The sequence below is a fragment of the Tupaia chinensis genome, unplaced genomic scaffold (assembly GCF_000334495.1).
Source record: "Tupaia chinensis unplaced genomic scaffold, TupChi_1.0 Scaffold000146_1, whole genome shotgun sequence".
Classification (NCBI taxonomy): Eukaryota; Metazoa; Chordata; class Mammalia; order Scandentia; family Tupaiidae; genus Tupaia; species Tupaia belangeri.
Window position 1 is genome coordinate 8,231,384 of NW_006159616.1, and position 17,300 is coordinate 8,248,683.

At 47.8% G+C, this 17,300-nt stretch overlaps 2 protein-coding genes across 2 annotated transcripts in view; one reads left to right on the plus strand and one right to left on the minus strand.

Annotated features, from left to right (window-relative positions):
* AGMAT (agmatinase (putative)) overlaps nt 1-4,476 on the plus strand; it is a 19,407-nt gene extending 14,931 nt beyond the window's left edge. The window contains exons 6-7 of the mRNA XM_006145263.3: nt 3,395-3,479; nt 4,187-4,476. Coding sequence (XP_006145325.1) covers nt 3,395-3,479; nt 4,187-4,260 — 159 coding nt within the window. The 3' untranslated portion in view covers nt 4,261-4,476. The remainder of the gene's footprint in view (nt 1-3,394; nt 3,480-4,186) is intronic.
* Nucleotides 4,477-6,547: 2,071 nt separating this feature from the next.
* DNAJC16 (DnaJ heat shock protein family (Hsp40) member C16) overlaps nt 6,548-17,300 on the minus strand; it is a 60,949-nt gene continuing 50,196 nt past the window's right edge. The window contains 7 exon segments of the mRNA XM_027770617.1: nt 6,548-9,882; nt 10,323-10,493; nt 12,849-12,947; nt 13,063-13,143; nt 13,744-13,820; nt 13,981-14,163; nt 16,086-16,269. Of these exon segments, the coding sequence (XP_027626418.1) occupies nt 9,483-9,882; nt 10,323-10,493; nt 12,849-12,947; nt 13,063-13,143; nt 13,744-13,820; nt 13,981-14,163; nt 16,086-16,269 (1,195 nt within the window). The 3' untranslated portion in view covers nt 6,548-9,482.

Here is a 17,300-nt window from a genome sequence, read left to right on the forward strand (position 1 = left end):
GTTTCCCCAGCTGTTCCGGCTCTTTGGGAGACTCGGACTTAGACATGATGGCAGTGGGAAGAGAGAGTTCAACGATACTTCCCCAGCGGCGTCCACAGGCAGAAAGGACTAATTTTTTTTTTGAGAGGTTTTCACTATAGGGCGCATGTGCTCGCCAGACAGACAGAGAGAGACAGAGACAGAAAACGAGAAATCAGCCCCCGGGGGGATGGCCATGCTGCAATCCCTTCTCCTCCATTCTTCTCTCGGGATCTTGGGCATGCACACGCGCCCGGTGTGAGTTTTAAGCCACTGGGCCCGGGACGCGAACCATGGTCGACTACGTGGGAGTCCAGCGACATGGCCATTATGCTAACTGCTGGTTCCTCTAATTATTTTAATTTGACCAGAGAGGAACAGAGTGAGAGAGAGGGAAAGTGAGAAAGCAAGCTGCCAGGTCTGGGACTTGAACCACAGTCAACCATGTGGGAGTCCAGCCCCTTTAACTATCATGCCACCTGCCGGCCCTAATTATTTTTTAATTTTTAATTTTTTTTTTTTCCATAGGGCTTGTGCGCTCACTGGAGACAGAGAGAAGGAAAGTGAGAAATTACTCCTCCCAGGAGGGGAATGGCCACGCTGCAATCCTTTCTCCTCTTTTGTCCTTTCAGGATTTGGGGCAAGCACCCACAAGCACTCGGCATGAGTTTTAAACTGCCAGGTCCAGGACTTGAATTGTGGCCGGCTGTGTGGGAGTCCAGCAACGTAACCATTACGCCATCTCCTGGTCCCCTGGACTTACCGTATGGGGTTACATTTATTATAAAAAGTGCATACAGTGGGATTCATCACCTGCCGAGCTCGCAAACACCCACTTACAGCTCCAGTGAGGTGTGCTGAGGGTAAAGGCAGGGAGGCAGGGAGGCAGGCTGGCTGTGGTGACTGGAAGCAAACTCCAGAGGGCAGGGCCTTGTCGGGTGTGCTGCTCTCTCACGGAGCCCAGGCTGGTTCCGACATGTAACTAGTAGGTGTCCGAAGGTATGTGTGAGTAAATGAATGAAGACTGCTTACACCTAATTGATTATTGGATATCCTCTAAAACAGAAAGATGATTGTGGGCCACCTGGTGGTATAGTGGTTAAGGCACTGGATCCCACAGGGTCGACCACGGTTCGAATCCTAGACTCAGCAGCTTGAAACGCATGCTGGGTGTGTGTGCAAGTGTGCCCACAATCCCAAGAGGAGAATGGAGGAGAAGGGATTATGACTTGGCCATCTCCTCTGGGGGGTGATTTCTCACTTTCTGTCTCTCTGGCGAGCACACGTGCCCTGTAGCAAAAATCTCTCTCTCTCAAAAAAAAAAAAAAAAAAAAAAAGTTGTTGTTACTATCTTCTTTTTCCAAAGATAAGCTGTTCTCAGTTCCCGTTGGAGGGATTTCTGAAATCACATAATAGTCATTCCTCTGCTTATTCTTTTTCAAGTGTTCTTTGTTTGGTTTTGTTTTTGTAATTTACCTGAGAGCATGTGTGCTGGCCAGAAAGGGCAGGTAGAAACATCCCCGACGGGGTGTGGTCACGCTACGGTTCCTTCTCCACTTCTCCACCCTGTCAGGATTTGGGGCACACACGTACATGTCCAGTGTGTTTTCAAGCTGCTGGATCTGGGACTCAAACAGCCCTGTGGGATGTGGCTCCCCTAACCAGAAGGCCATGCGGCGGGGCCTCCCTCTGCTTATTCTGCTCCTGGGCTTTTGCCTGCAGGATGGACACCCTTTCAGACAAGGTCACTCTCTCTCTGCTGCCTCCCCTCACTCGTCCTGTCCTTGCACTTCTCCCATCCTGGTGTCTTTTCCTCTGCTGGGATCTTTTCCCCTACTCACCTGCTTGGCTAATCCCTTAAATGAAGTGTTCTCATTTTTTTTTTTTTTTTTTTTTAGAGAGATTTCTTGCTAAAGAGTGCGTGCACTTGCTGGAGAGATAGAGAGGAAAAAAATGAGAAATATCCCCCCAGAGAGGATGGCCACACTGCAATCCCTTCTCCTCCATTCTCCTCTTGGGATTTTGGGCATGCACGCACACGCATCAGGTTTGATTTTCAGACTGCAAGATCTGGGATTCGAACCATAGTTGGCCATGTGGGAGTCCAGCGCCTTTACTGCTGCACCACTTGCTGGTCCTGGAAGTGTTTCCATCTTGAGAAAGCTTTTCCCTCTCCTCTCCAGGTTGTCACTTGTGCGTATACTGTTATGCTTGCTTTTCTTTTTCTTTTTTTTTGGAGACATTTTTGCTATAGGGAGCGTGCGCTCACCAGAAAGACAGAGAGAGACAGAAAGCAAGAAATCACCCCCCGGGGGGATGGCCATGCCACAATCCCTTCTCCTCCATTCTCCTCTTGGGAGTCCCGGCATGAGTTTAAGCCACGGGGTCTGGGATTCGAACCGCAGTCGACTACATGGGAGTCCAGCAACAGAGCCATTACACCATCTGCTGGTCCCGTGCTTGCTTTTCTTGAAGCCCTTAATGTTTGTCACTGATATGAGTGGTTTGTCTCCATTATCACACTATGAAACCCTATGGGGCAGGGATTGTATGCCAATTATGATTAAAAAAAAATGGGGGCCGGTAGGTGGCATGGTGATTAAGGGCATTGGATTCCCACCTGGCTGACCACGGTTCAAGTCCCAGACCTGGTGGCTTGCTTTCTCTCTCTCACTCTGTCCCTCTCTGGTCAAATTTAAATAAATAAATAAATAAAGTTAAAATAATTCTTTTTTTAAAAAAATGACCAGAGGGCACATGTATTGGCCAGAAAAATGATTATGTCACAATCCCTTCTTCATTTCTCCCTCCTTTTGGGATTTTGGACTCTCATGCTTTACATGTGCCTGACATGTTTTTTCAAGCCTATGGGTTCAGGACTTGAACGGCACCATCAATTATGTGGAATCTGACTGTTTAAAAAAAAATTACAGATTTTTTTTGGATATAGGGCATGTGTGATTGCCAGAGAGACAGAGAAAGAGAAAGAGAGACAAAGTGAGAAATCACCCCCTGGAGAGAGGGCCATGCTGCAATCTCTTCTCCTCCATTCTCCTCTTGGGATTTTGGGTACACACGTGCAGACACACACACACATAAACCCAGCACTAGTCTCAAGGGGCTGGGCTGGGACTGAAACTGTGGTTGACTAAGTGGGAGTCTAGTGCCTCAACTACTCCGCCACCTGCTGGTCTTAACAGTTGTTTCAGCTGGCTTAACCACCAGCTCTTTGTGTCTCTGAAATGACCACCGGTGTGCGGAGCAGTCAATAGAAGTTTATGGAGGGGCAGTAACAGTTCCAAGCCAAAGGGTGGACCTGTGTCCACCTCTCTTGGTGGCTTTTCATTGTGCCTAACTGGGTCTTGGTCCTGGACAGGCTCTGGAGATCATCCGGGGGTGTCAAGGCCTGAACGTGGTGGGCTGTGATCTCGTGGAAGTTTCGCCGTTGTATGATCTTTCTGGTGAGTCAGCAAGACTGATCCGTATGCAGCTGCTAGTGTAAATGACTTTAATCTAGCTCATACATAGGAAATGGATGAATTTCCTTATACAACTCAGGGCAACTAGCCGAATGTGTCCAGCAGTGAAGACAATGAACCTATCACTGCATGTCTTCCACACACAAGCTCCTTACCCTAACAATCCCGGGGGTGGGGGGTGGCTGAGTATCCTCAGCTTGCCTATGAATCAGCAGAAGAGAAAGAAACCAGCCTGCAGGTTAGTTCCATCCTCCTTTGATATTTCATTGGATAGTGGATTCTCAAAGCATGACTACTACTTGTTAATATTGATAAACAGGGGAGTTAGCTAGTTAAGTGCCTCAAAGCAGATGCCAGCCCAACGATTGTAATCCGGAATCCAGATAAACTCGAGAGTTAGGCCTATTAGCCTCAGAGGGTAGATAATAAATTCAGTATATACATTCTAGGTTTTCCCTTGGAAAAAATCTGTTCTGAGTAAACAAACAACCTTCTGAATTTTAGAATACTATTCCCATGAGGCCTGATGAAGGCGGAAACCAGGGAGTGGTGGTTGGGCGGCCCCAAGCAGCTTGGGGAAGCCTGGCTCTGGGGAGGAAGCAGGAAGGCTGGAGAGTGGGAGTTCCCAGAGGCTCGGCCTGGGGCTGTCCTCAAGCAAGGCTCTCATGTCTGCTGTTACTTCTCCCTAGGAAACACCGCCCTCCTGGCCGCTAACCTGCTGTTTGAGATGCTGTGTGCCCTCCCCAAAGTGAAAACCGTCTGAGGCTTCTGTTCTCCGAGACAAAGCAGATTGCATCTCTGATGCTCTCAGAACCCGTGAACCCCGAGCACTAGTTGATGTGTCAGACTTCCTGCTAACTGTGCCACTGGCTGTGAAGCCTAGGTATTCAGAAGAACTCTAACCCAATTAATGAACATTTCTAGGGAGTCCGAATTGACTGCAGAATAAAGGGAAATACCAGAGCCAGCAGGTGCCGTGGTGGTTAAAGTGCTAGATCTCCCATGGCTGACTGTCCTGGACCTGGCAGCTTGAAAATCACGTGCATGTGTGCCCAAATCCCAGAGACTGGAAAGGGCTGCAGCGTGGCCATCCCCCTCGGGGGGTAATTTCTCACTTTCTTTCTCCCCAGTGAACGCATGTGCCAAATACAAAGAAATACATATTCTGCCTTTTTTTTTTTAAACTTTGGATGCCAGATGGTAGGGGGAGGGGATAATTTCATTCAGGATCATCTAAGAAGTAGAGAAATGAAATTTAAAAGACCCTGTGAAGTAATGTTGTATAGGACTGGCACATGGTTAAGGGAGCTGAGCCCTGTGTCTGAACCCCAGCATGAGTGGCTAGGCGTTGCAGGAGTGTGTGCCCCGAATCCTGACAGGATGGACAGACAGGAGAGGGGATTACAGCATGACCATGCCTGTGTGTGGGGTGCTTTTTCCTTATGCCCCACTCCCTGGCAAGCACACGTGCCTTCTGACCAAAACAAAACAAACCTGTATAAACATTCTGTATTTCTATTAGGTCGTTGGGAAAGTCATGGAGCATTTCTGCACAGAAAAATCCATCATGACTTTGCAGACAACCTACTGTTTTTATAGTATCTTCCTTTAAAATAACAGCTCCTCAGGGCCAGCAGGTGGTATGGCAGTTAAAGGTGCTAGACTCCCACATGGCCAACTGCAGTTCAAGTCCTGAACTTGGTGGCTTGCTTTCTCACTTTTCCTCTCTCTTTCTCTCTGATCAAACTGGAAAATAATAACAACACATACAGTTAACTAAGATAATTCTTTAAAAAATTATGCCTCCTCCTCTGAGGAGCTTAGGGCTGCATTTTAGTTTTAGGGGTACTGTGAACATAAATAAAAAGTTTGAAAGAGACTCACACACAGACCTTAAAGGCGGCCCAGGAGGGTGCACGAAATGTCCTCCTCCAGACACTGCCAGCTGATCCTAGAATAAAATGTACAGCCTATCCTGTGTAAGAGTCGCTTTTTTTCATAGGATTATTTGCTCAAGCTCATGCTTTTTTCTTTTTCCCTGCTATAGAGTGTGGGGACTTGCCAGAGAGAGACAAAGGGAGCATGAGAAATCCCCAGCACTGCAGGAATGGCCACACCACAATCCCTCTTCCTCCATTCTCCTTTCAAGATTTTGGGCACTTGGGACTAGCAGATGGTGTACTGGTTACATTGCTGGACTCCCACGTAGTTGACCGCGGTTCGAGTCCTGGACCCAGTGACTTAAAACTGACGCTGGGCACATATGTATGCATGCCCAAGATCGCAAAAGGAGAATGGAAGAGAAGGGATTGCGGCGAGGTCAGAAAGCAAGACTTCTTGCTTTCTGCCTGTCTGTCTTTGTCTCTCCGGTGAATGGATACGCCCTATAGCAAAAATCTCTTAAAAAAAAAAAAAGATTTTGGGCACACACACATGCTTGGTGTGTTTTTCAAACTACTGGCTCCAAGACTCAAACTACACAGTCGGCCATGCGGGATGCAGCCACCTTAAACAGCACGCCACCGGCTGGCCCCCATGTCCCTTCTATGACAGCGATTCTTTTTTTTTTGGAGAGGTTTTTGCTATAGGGCGCGCGCGCTCGCCAGACAGACAGAGAGGGACAGAGAGATAGAAAGCGAGAAATCACTCCCCAGGGGGCATGGCCACGCCGCAATCCCTTCTCCTCCATTCTCCTCTCAGGATCGTGGGTGTGCATGCACACGCGCCCGGCGTGAGTTTAAGCCACCAGGTCCGGGACTCGAACCACGGTCGACTACGTAGGAGTCCAGTGACACAGCCATTACGCTAACTGCTGGTCCCATGACAGCGATTCTTGAAATCTGTACTTAGGCCACGTGCCGACCTTACTATTGTTGAGTTATATGCTAATTCAGTTTTGTTGATGTGTCCATGACCAAGCCTCATAATCATCACACATTAAAATAGTTTATTTCTGTTTCAAGTCTATAATATTCTTAAAACAAAATAACATTAGCATCAGTGCCTATTCACAATACAAAAAACAAAAAAAAACAAAACAAAAACATAAAAAAAGACACAATTTGCCAAATAAGTTATTTGTTCCTAAGAGTATCAAAAGTGCAAAAGATTCACCTTCTTTTCCAGATCTGTCTCCCAAGTAGAATTATTCTCCTTGACAAACTGAACAGAGGCGCTCGGCAGCTGCCGGACGGCATTTATTTTCAAGGAACAATGTCAGATATTTGAATGTGAACTAGAGTTCGTGGGCAAAGATGTTCTGTATCAGCTTTTCTAGAATTCTACTTTAAAAAAAACCCAAAAGTTTGAATGTTTGCTTCCAATCTGTTTCCAAAGAAAGGACATCGCTTAAGACACTGTCAGAGCCCATTTCTCTGTCTCAGGAAAACATGCCTGTACTAATGGCAGCTGCAAATTGATTAGGATGATAATAGATGAAAAGGTGTGAGTAAGCGGATGAGGAAGAAACCACCTTATTTCAAAACCAACCAGATTCTCAGTCAATAGACGATGGCAGCGAGACCATGGCACCTGACGGAGGTTTGGGCAGCCTGGCTCGGGAAATGTTAGTCGGGGCTGACGGCCTCTGGGTTAGACAGTACGTGCAGCCAACCTGTGAGCAGTATTAAGAAAAACTTGAAACGGACGGTGTGTGTTCTAGGAAGACTGTCTTAGGCCAGTTTTCACCCCTTCTGGTAATATGATACATAGTCTGTATCGACCAGAAAAACCTATCTCTAAAGTCGTCAGTGTTCCTATCTGAAGACGAGAGAGTTACAGCCCCAAATCGGGTCCTGCGTGATCGCACACACCAGAGCGAGAAATGGCGTCGTCGGCTGAGCCTGACGGTGGCTCCTAAATTCCTCATGAAAGTAAACAACTCATGGAAACAACATGCAGGAGAAAAGGCTTAGCTGGTCAAGGGTAAAGCTCAACTTAAGATGAAAGCCCCTTGTCCTCCTGGGGGACATATCTACCAGCCCGCAAACAGATCTGTAGAAGCCTTTCTACAGAAACAGATGAAACATTTGCCAGGAGTATCGTCGATCCGATGGCCACTTTCCTCTCCTAGTGCAAACGGAGGGTGTGGCTGTCTGGAGGTGCTCATCTTTTCATGATAAAAATGTAAAAGACAAACAAATCTGGGGAGTTTTTGGTTTTCAGAAACTATAGTCAGGAACTTCACTAAGTACCAGAAGCTAAAAACAAAGACCTACCACTGAACCAAAGTACTACTCATATGAGGAACTTGGCCAGAAAAGACCCAGAAAGTACTTCCGAGGACTCCTCGACTAGGCCAGGTGCCGTGAGGTACAGCATTCAGAGTGTGCATCCATTTTCCGAGGATCCCAAGGAAGAAGGAGGCCTGACAGTGATCTCGTTTTTAATAAAGCTATAGACTCGGTGGAAACTACAGGAATTCCTGGGCTCAAATAATTTATTACTTACCATGGTAGCTAAATATTTAAATTATTGAGGATTCAAGTGGCTTACTTAAAGCAATTCTGATGCGATCAATACTAACTCAGTAACTGTCACATCAGTGATTTTCACCCTTCACTTTGCAAAGGGGCAATTTGCTTTGACATTCAGACTGTTCTTAGAAGTGGTCCAAACTCCACCGGTGGTTCTGCCCTCAACTTATAGGGCAATGCTCTCTAACCGGCTGGTGCGCTCTGGCCTGGAGTGCATCTTACACCGGATCTCAGGAAGCTGGGGTGCTGATGATCAGTCAGACCCTGATACTAGTGAAGCGGCTGTAGGTTAAGAGTGAAAACAACTCAGATGAGACATCAAATTATAGGTCAGAAGCAGAAAGTAAGCCTCTTGTAAAACAGGAGTCCAGGCCAAGTCTTGGCTTACCTGCCACAAAAGACGACTTGAATAGTTAACAGCACTTTTGGGGTGCTGGGATAACAGTGTTCAAAATACAATTGTTGAGAAATTTTAAGTTCCTTGATAAAAAGACATGTCTGGTACTTTACTAAAGATACACCACTGGCGTGCACAGGCTTCTGGAGCCTGACTTCCAGCAGGTGGGAGAACTTTGTCCTCAGGGTAACATCTACAGGCTTTATAGCAGCTTATCTCTACGTTCAGAGAACAAGATTACAAGTTATGGCTCCTAATATCCATACCCTAAATTCGAGAGTCAGAAAGGCATCTGAAAACATACACATCAACGGCTCAAAGGCATTACAGTACTTCTCGCTGTGCGACCCCTCCCCTGCCTCCGGCAGTGCTGGAAGTTGGAGGGTGGGATGCTCACAAAGGATCCTGGAGTTGCATCGCTATCATGCCTGGCCCTCCCTTCCCTTTCCTTGGGAAGAAACCCAAACTCATATGCAAAAGTCCCCACTCATCCCTTTTGTTCTAAAACTGTGGCTAATAAACTGTTGTGGGGGATACCCCCAAAATACACTTTTAGCCATTTACTCCCAGAACCACCACGAAGTGTAAGATTGCTTGGAGCCAGGCTTCTTTCAAGATGCAGGGCCCAGAGTCACTTGGTTAGGTGTTAAGAGCATGCGCCCTGGCAGAAGCACAGCTGGGGCCGGGAGGGCAGGGCCTGAGGGTAGGGATGGACACACATGCACCAGGGGCTCAGGAGGTTCCATCCAGGTAATGCTGCAGGGCTAAGCCCTGTGTTTCTCCACAGAAGAAAAAGGACAGAGGAGGGTGGTGTGAACATGGGACAGGGACGACACAGGAAGAGGGGATGAGCAGTCTATTTTAAACAGTGCAGCATTCAAATGAGGGGGGAAAAAACCCAAAAGAAAAATATTTTGATCTAGGTAATTCGAACTTCTGGTGTTTTTCACTCCTAGGTTAGAACAGGATAAAGGAAAGAGTCTTCTAGCCATTGTACTAGAAGAGCGATCTAAAATCTATACTCTGTTCTTTGTGATGGGTTTGAGTCCTGAAAATACCTGCTCACGGGGCATGTTAAAAAGTCTGAAGAGTTCGAATCTCTTTGTGACCCTCTCAGTCTAGCTCAGGCCATGACGGGATATAAAACCTCTGTAAGGAGCCTTCCAACAGCCGCTCCATCCATAAGGACAACTTGCTGAGTTTCCCTCTGATGGGCCTGGAGCCGAGGCCACAGGAAGATTTTCCTCGAAACTCCCCTGGGTGGACGGAAGAGTCCAGGTCACCGCACGACCCCATGGCTTCCTCCTCTTCAACTGTTTTGTGGGGCTTGAAGAGGCAGAAGTACTTCTTGTGGCCATTCAGAGCCAGTACATAACCAGTGTAGTCACGTTCCATAAAATGCTTATCATACTGGTTTGGGATTGGGGCTGCATCTTGAGCAAATTCTAGTAAGTATTCGAGCCATTCTCTGTGTTTGTCGAGGCTCAGGAAGGAGAAGTGTAGGCAGCTGCTCCTGGAAGAAGAACAGAACGCGGATTCAGGGTGTTTCTTGACACATTTAATTGCAGGGAACATAAACACGCTTGCCAGACTTCAAATAACAGGAAAAAGGGCCTGAATACAGCAAAACTGAAAGATTGCTGAGTAGATCCATATCTGGCTTCTGGAAAAATCAACAAGGGCTAAAGAACAGTCAGTTTTCTGAGTAGCACTGAGTTCAAGTTCAAGCTCTTCTGTTTAGAAACATGATTACATGAAGTCCCCCCACCCCAATGAGTAAATACCTAGGTCAGAAAAGTCACAGCTGACAACTCACTGCGTGGACAAAGCCCCACACAGCTAGAGGAGAGGGTACAATCTCTCGCTTCCCTCTCTACTCACATGTGTATGCTCCCTCTGCCTCTCCTCTTTTCACACGTGCGCACACATACACACACATGCACATGTGCTTACCCAGTGAATGTGTAGACCTCCAAAGCGAATTTCTGCAGCAGGCTGGTCTTGGTGGAATTTGACAGGATGAGAACCACGTTCATGTGGCCTGGCCGCAGACGAACCAAGTTACTGGTGTAAGTTACATCTGTGAGCTCAGTGACTTCCACAAAGCCTTTTTTAGGAATCTTACTGTGGAGAAATATTAGCGTTAAGATGTTATCAAGACAGGGAAATGTCATTACTTCCAAAGGAAGGAGTAGAAGAAAGTGTTCTAGTCAGACAAGCTACGCTATTTAACAGGCTGAGTCTAACACTTTGGCAGGAGCGGGGGTGACTCTGATTGGGAGTCGTAGACCTACCAACAGCCATTTTTTCCCCCTTAAGTGATTTATTTATTTTTATTTATTATTATTTTAAAACATTTGCTATAGGGAACCAGCAGTTAGCGTAATGGCTATGTCGCCGGACTCCCATGTAGTCGACCGCGGTTCGCGTCCCGGACCCGGTGGCTTAAAACTCACGCCAGGCGCGTGTGCGTGCGTGCCCAAGATCCCGAGAGGAGAATGGAGGAGAAGGGATTGCGGCGTGACCATCCCCCCTGGGGGGTGATTTCTCGCTTTCTGTCTCTATGTCTCTCTCTGTCTGTCTGGCGAGCGCACGCGCCATATAGCAAAAACCTCTCCAAAAAACAAAACAAAACAAAAAATTTGCTATAGAGAAGGGTTGGCAGGTGGCATGGACTGGCAAGGCACTGGACTCCCACATGGCAGACTGTAGTTTGAGTCCTGGAACTGGCAGCTTGTTTTCACTTTTCTTTTCTCTCTCTCTCTCTGGTCAAATTAAAAATAACAACAACAAATAAAATTAAATAAATAGTTCTTTTTTTTTTTTTTAAAGAGGTTTTTGCCTTAGGGCGCAGAGCTCAGAGACAGTGAGAGGAAATGCAATAAATCATTCCTTAAGGGGGATGACCATGTCGCAATCCCTTCTCCTCCTGGGATCTTGGCCATGAATACACACATGCCCAGCATGAGTTTCAAACCACCAGGTCCAGGACTTGAATCCAGTTGACCATGTGGGAGTCTAGCACCTTAACTGCTATACCACCTGCTAGCCCCAAATAACTAATTTCTAAAATAAATAAATAAATAAATAAATAAATAGGCTATAGAGCATGTGAGCTCACCAGAGAGAGAGAGAGAGAAAGTGAAAAGCAAGCCTCCAGGTCCAGGACTCGAACCACAGTCGGCCACATGGGAGTCTAGCACTTTAACTACCACCCACCTGCTGGCACCCCAATGGCCTTTCGGACAGTATTCCGCTGGCATGTAAGTTGCTTTAGGACTGAAGAAGGCGGCAGTTACCATTCAGGCTGTTTTCTTTGTCTAGAGACCCTGGCCCCTGGGCATGTGCTCATGACGCTCAATCATGAATACAATGATGGTGACATGCTCTCTGCTTGTGGCCTATATGCCTTCTGCCCCAACACGCTCCTTTGCTTCCTGCCTCCTGCCTCCATTATTATTATTATTTTTTTTTTTGAGAAGTTTTTTGCTATAGGGCGTGTGTGCTCGCCAGAAAGACAGAGAGACAGAAAGCGGGAAATCACCCCCCAGGGGGGATGGCCACGCTGCAATACCTTCTCTTCCATTCTCCTCTCGGGATCTTGGACATGCACGCACACATGCCCAGTGTAAGTTTAAGCCGCCGGGTCCAGGACTAGAACCACGGTCGACTACATGGGAGTCCAGCAACATAGCCATTACGCTAACTGCTGGTCCCCCTGCCTCCATTATTAAATCTGAGACTGAGAAACTGGGTCTCAGGCCATGAGATAAGCAGGTCCTATACCGAACGCCCAGAGGTCTGAGTGAGCTCTTGTCAGCAGCGGTTCCTGCCTGTACCCATTCACGCCGGGGTGAGGCAGAGTCCCCACGTACCCTGCAGCATCTGCACTGCTTTATGTGGCCATGTGCCCGTGGGCCTGGTGCTGCGGGGAGGTGGGCTGGGCTTTTGCTAGACGCACCTGCTGTTCTCCTTGGCAAAGCTCGGCTCCGTCTTCCCAGCTTTCTCTATAGGGCGTGTGTGCTCGCCAGAAAGACAGAGAGACAGAAAGCGGGAAATCACCCCCCAGGGGGGATGGCCACGCTGCAATACCTTCTCTTCCATTCTCCTCTCGGGATCTTGGACATGCACGCACACATGCCCAGTGTAAGTTTAAGCCGCCGGGTCCAGGACTAGAACCACGGTCGACTACATGGGAGTCCAGCAACATAGCCATTACGCTAACTGCTGGTCCCCCTGCCTCCATTATTAAATCTGAGACTGAGAAACTGGGTCTCAGGCCATGAGATAAGCAGGTCCTATACCGAACGCCCAGAGGTCTGAGTGAGCTCTTGTCAGCAGCGGTTCCTGCCTGTACCCATTCACGCCGGGGTGAGGCAGAGTCCCCACGTACCCTGCAGCATCTGCACTGCTTTATGTGGCCATGTGCCCGTGGGCCTGGTGCTGCGGGGAGGTGGGCTGGGCTTTTGCTAGACGCACCTGCTGTTCTCCTTGGCAAAGCTCGGCTCCGTCTTCCCAGCTTTCTCATGGGCTTCCTCTTTATCTGGAGGGTTTGACTCTCGCTCATCATTTGAATCACTAAAGTAAGAAAAAAGGAATTTTATGAAAAAAGACAGACAGGTGGAAAGAACGAACGACCATGGGGGTCAGGCCTCTCCCCCGCAGAGCACACCGAGAAGCCACGGGCGTTTACCTGAAAGCCTGGACGATGACGGTACCGAAGAGGATGAAGAGGGCAGAGAAGATGAGGGACAGCAGGGGCATCATCTCCCGCCTAAAATCAAGTGCACAGGCTTTACTGGCTGCCGACAGGGGCCGAGGCTTTAGGTTTCTTCTCTCCCACTCAAAGAAAAAATATCCCAAACTAAAAGCTTTCACACCGATGAACATTTTCTCATTTCATACAAATAAAGGGCTTTTTGGAGGGTGGTGGTGGTGGAAGAGAAGGTAGAGACTGTGTCCTCAATGCCCTACCCACAGGTGGCTTATTCTGATTCCCTCTCAGTGTAAGGCTGTGCTTAATAAATTCCGCATAAGGACACAGTAAGAGGGATAATAGGGATTTAAGTAGTGAAAAATGGAAGAACTTCCTTTCTTTTTAATTGTCAAAGGGTGCATGAGAGAGAGAGAGAGAGAGAGAGAGAGAGAGAGAGGAAGCACTGCACCCTCCAATGGGGTGTGATCATGGCTCAATCTCTTCTCCTCCACATCTCCAATCCTGTTGGGATCTTAGGCATGAAAATGTGTACATATTCTTCCACTTGCCCATATCAAGTGTACCCTGAAATCAAAGGGGGATGGACTCCTTTCAAAAGATAAATGGTGATACTGGTATTAGCAGCACGCCAGAAAGTCCGCGGAGCCACATCCCTACCAGTTGTTGTGGAACACGCTGTCCCAGCAGTCGGAGATGTAGTCAGAGGCAGCGTAGAGCCATCGAAGGAGAAAAACCTGTTGGGAGAGCAGACGGACAGTGGTGAGGATGGACCCCAGGGCAGAGCCCTGTCCCCAGCATGGCGCACGGCTGAACCTCTGCTCTCAGCAGAAATCCACACCAGCTCTGTGAGCCGGGGGCCCTTCTGAAGTCCACCTTCCCAGCCACGATGCTCACAGGGGCAAGTTCATCGGTCAGGTCAGGAAGCACAGCTTCAGAGGACAGAAGAGCAGGGTCTTTCCGCAGCTGGTCGAGAAAACCCAAGAGGATGAACCTGTCACTCTCACTCCCGGTCCAGGGGTCCTCCAGAGTTTTATACACCACCCTCCCTGCTGTGTTGCGCCTTTCCAAGACAGATACCTGGGAGAGAAGGAGAGAAAGACCATGAGAAGTTGCGGAAACATCGTAAGCTAGTTTTTTCCAGAGAGGATGGAAAAGAGGACCTAGAGAAGTCAGCAATAAGCTCAAGGATCGAAGAGTCTAAAATATTTGCAAGAGATTTAAAGTTTTTTTTTTTTTTTGGGGGGGGGAGGTTTTTGCTATAGGGCACGTGAGCTCGCCAGACAGAGAGAGACAGAGAGACAGAAAGCGAGAAATCACCCCCCAGGGGGGATGGTCATGCTGCAATCCCTTCTCCTCCACTCTCCTCTCGGGATCTTGGGCACGCACGCACACACGCCCGGCGTGAGTTTTAAGCCACCGGGTCTGGGATGCGAACCGTGGTCGACTACGTGAGAGTCCAGCGACATAGCCATTACGCTAACTGCTGGTTCCCAAGATTTAAAGGTTTTTGATAAAGAAATGATTTTTATGATGACTTTCTAAAACTTCTGTTAAAAGTTTAAGCTCTTCTTTTTCTCTGTAGACTTTGTCCTATAACCTCTGACTTAATATTATAATAAAGGAAATCTTTGTTTTTCAGAGATTTTTTCTTTTTTTGGAGAAGTTTTTGCTATAGGGCGCATGCGTTCGCTAGAAAGACAGAGAGAGACATAGAGACAGAAAGCGAGAAATCATCCCCCGGGGGGATGGCCACGCCGCAATCCCTTCTCCTCCATTCTCCTCTTGGGATCTTGGGCACACATGCATACGCGCCTGGTGTGAGTGTAAGCCACCGGGTCCGGGATGCAAACTGTGGTCGACTACATGCGAGTCCAGTGACATAGCCATTACGCTAACTGCTGGTCCCAAGGAACCCTTTGTTTTTCAGAGATTTTTGTCAATTGCCAAAATAATGAAAATATGAGAGGAGATGGGGCCGGCAGGTGGCGTGCTGGTTAAGGGTGCTGGACTCTCACATGGCCTGTGGCTTCCTTTCTCACTTTCCCCCTCTCTTTCTGGTCAAATTGGAAAAAAATAATAAATAAAGTTAAAATAAAATAATTCTTGAAAGAAAATATGAGAGAGTTCCATACTCCTGTAGGGAGTGATGCTGAAGGGAGGAAAGATTAGGATGAACAGAAAAAGGCAGAGGAGGGGGGAAATCTCTAAAGCTTATAATATTACCACAGAAAAATCTGGGGAAAACGATGATGTGCTTTAACCTTTACTCATAAGAAAGATGACTTCTGTGGAGGCCTGTGATTGTGGAGACCTGAGTCTAAAAGCTCATGTGAAGTGGGCATGCTAAAGATTATCTTAAGAGTAGGTTTTCAGGACCAGTAGATGGTGTAATGGTTACGCTGCTGGCCTCCCACATAGTTGACAGGCTCGAGTCCCAGACCTGGCAGTTTAAAACTCATGCCAGATGTGTGCATTTGTGCCCAAAATCCCGAAAAGAAAACGGAGGAGAAAGGACTGCAGTGTGGCCATCCCCCCTAGAGGTGATTTCTTGCTGTCTCTCTAGTGAGTGTGCACATTCTATAACAAAAATTTCTCTTAAAAAAAAAGAGTATGTTTCCAGAGCCCAGCTGCCTTGGTGCACATGGGAGCACACTCCTGTGTGAGGGCGGGGTCACACGGAAGGCCCAGATGCTGTTCTCCAGTCAATCTGAGCATGCTGGATGCAGTGGTGCCAGGGCTGTGACCCCAGCTCACGGGGAGGCTGGGCCAGAGGATCACAATGTGGTGAAATCTTGTCAAGCAAAAAATACCCCTCGCTCCCTCCCTCCTTCCTGCTTCACACTCAACCTCTTGTTCTCATAAAACAATGCAAAGGGTAGGCCTTCTAAACATCTTCAGAGATTTCCAGATCTCCTGGAGTCTGGATTCAGTATTTCCAAGAAAGAAGGAAAGAGAACCTGGTACCACGAGCTCAGATCAGGACGGGCTCTGGGGCTCACCGCGGATTTCCCTCGAAACGCCTCGGTGTCAGGCAGTAAGGTGCTGGCAAACTCCTGCTGCCGGCCGCTGTAGACGTGCACGAATCTCACCGTGTCTTGCGTGTTTGCCAGGGCAAAGGACAGGAAAGCATCAAAGGGTTTGCTCAACTTGGTGGCCTCGGGAGTCAGTAACACCACACAGTACCTGCACAGCAGCAAAAGAAAAATCCTTATAACTGGTCCCAAGGGCAGGGCTAGACTGTGTGATGAGTGAAGGTGCAGAAGAGGAGGTGGTCATCTCATGGAAGGAAACACATTGTGCATGATGACAGCTGACATTTCTGGAGATTTCCAATCACTGAAGACCCGATTCCAGACTGGTAATGTTTTCCCCAAACCAATCTTCTTCATCACATTTAGGAATTTGTTTTGAGACAGAGGACACAGCATCCTTGATGCAGAAGGGCCTTTTATAAGTTTGTTCTATTCGGTTGTCGGAAAAGTCAAGATGTATTTTCTGATGTGCTTTTCGGTGCAAAAGTGCACCATGACTTTCCTGACAACCCAACAGTCCCTGTACCACCAGGAGGATAGTGGGATCCACCTTAGACCAGAGGCAGCCAGTGGAAAGCTTAGCTCGTAATCGTCCATTTCCCCAAATGTTTACTGAGCTCTTCCTACATGTCAGGTAGGACAGATGACACTCTCGTCCTTGTGGCTCCTACACCCTAGTGGGGAAGCCAGACAGAAAACAGGTGTATCACAACAGGTAACGACAGAGCTAGGAAAAAAAAAGAGGGGATCAAGAGAGACCAGGTTGGGCGGGAGTGGGTGGGAAGATGGCACCGAGAGGGCGACACTGGCGCAGAGACCTGAATGGAGTGTGTCATGCGAGGGACAGGGTCAGAGCCTCCTAGGCAGAGGACAAGTGCAAAGATCCTGAGGCGGAGAGTGACGTGACCTGATTGCCATTTTTTTTCTTTAAAAGGAATTATTTATTTAATTTTATTTATTCATTCATTTATTTAAATTTGACCACACACACAGAGAAAGAGAGAGAGAGAGAGAGAGATGGAAAGTGAGAAAACAAGCCACCAGGTCCAGGACTTGAACCATGGTTGGCCATGTGGGAGTGTCTAGTGCCTTAACCACCACGCCACCTGCTGATTATTATTTATCTATTTTTTTGGTTTGCTATAAGGCTATGCAGTTGCCAAGGGGAGGGAGGGAGGGAAA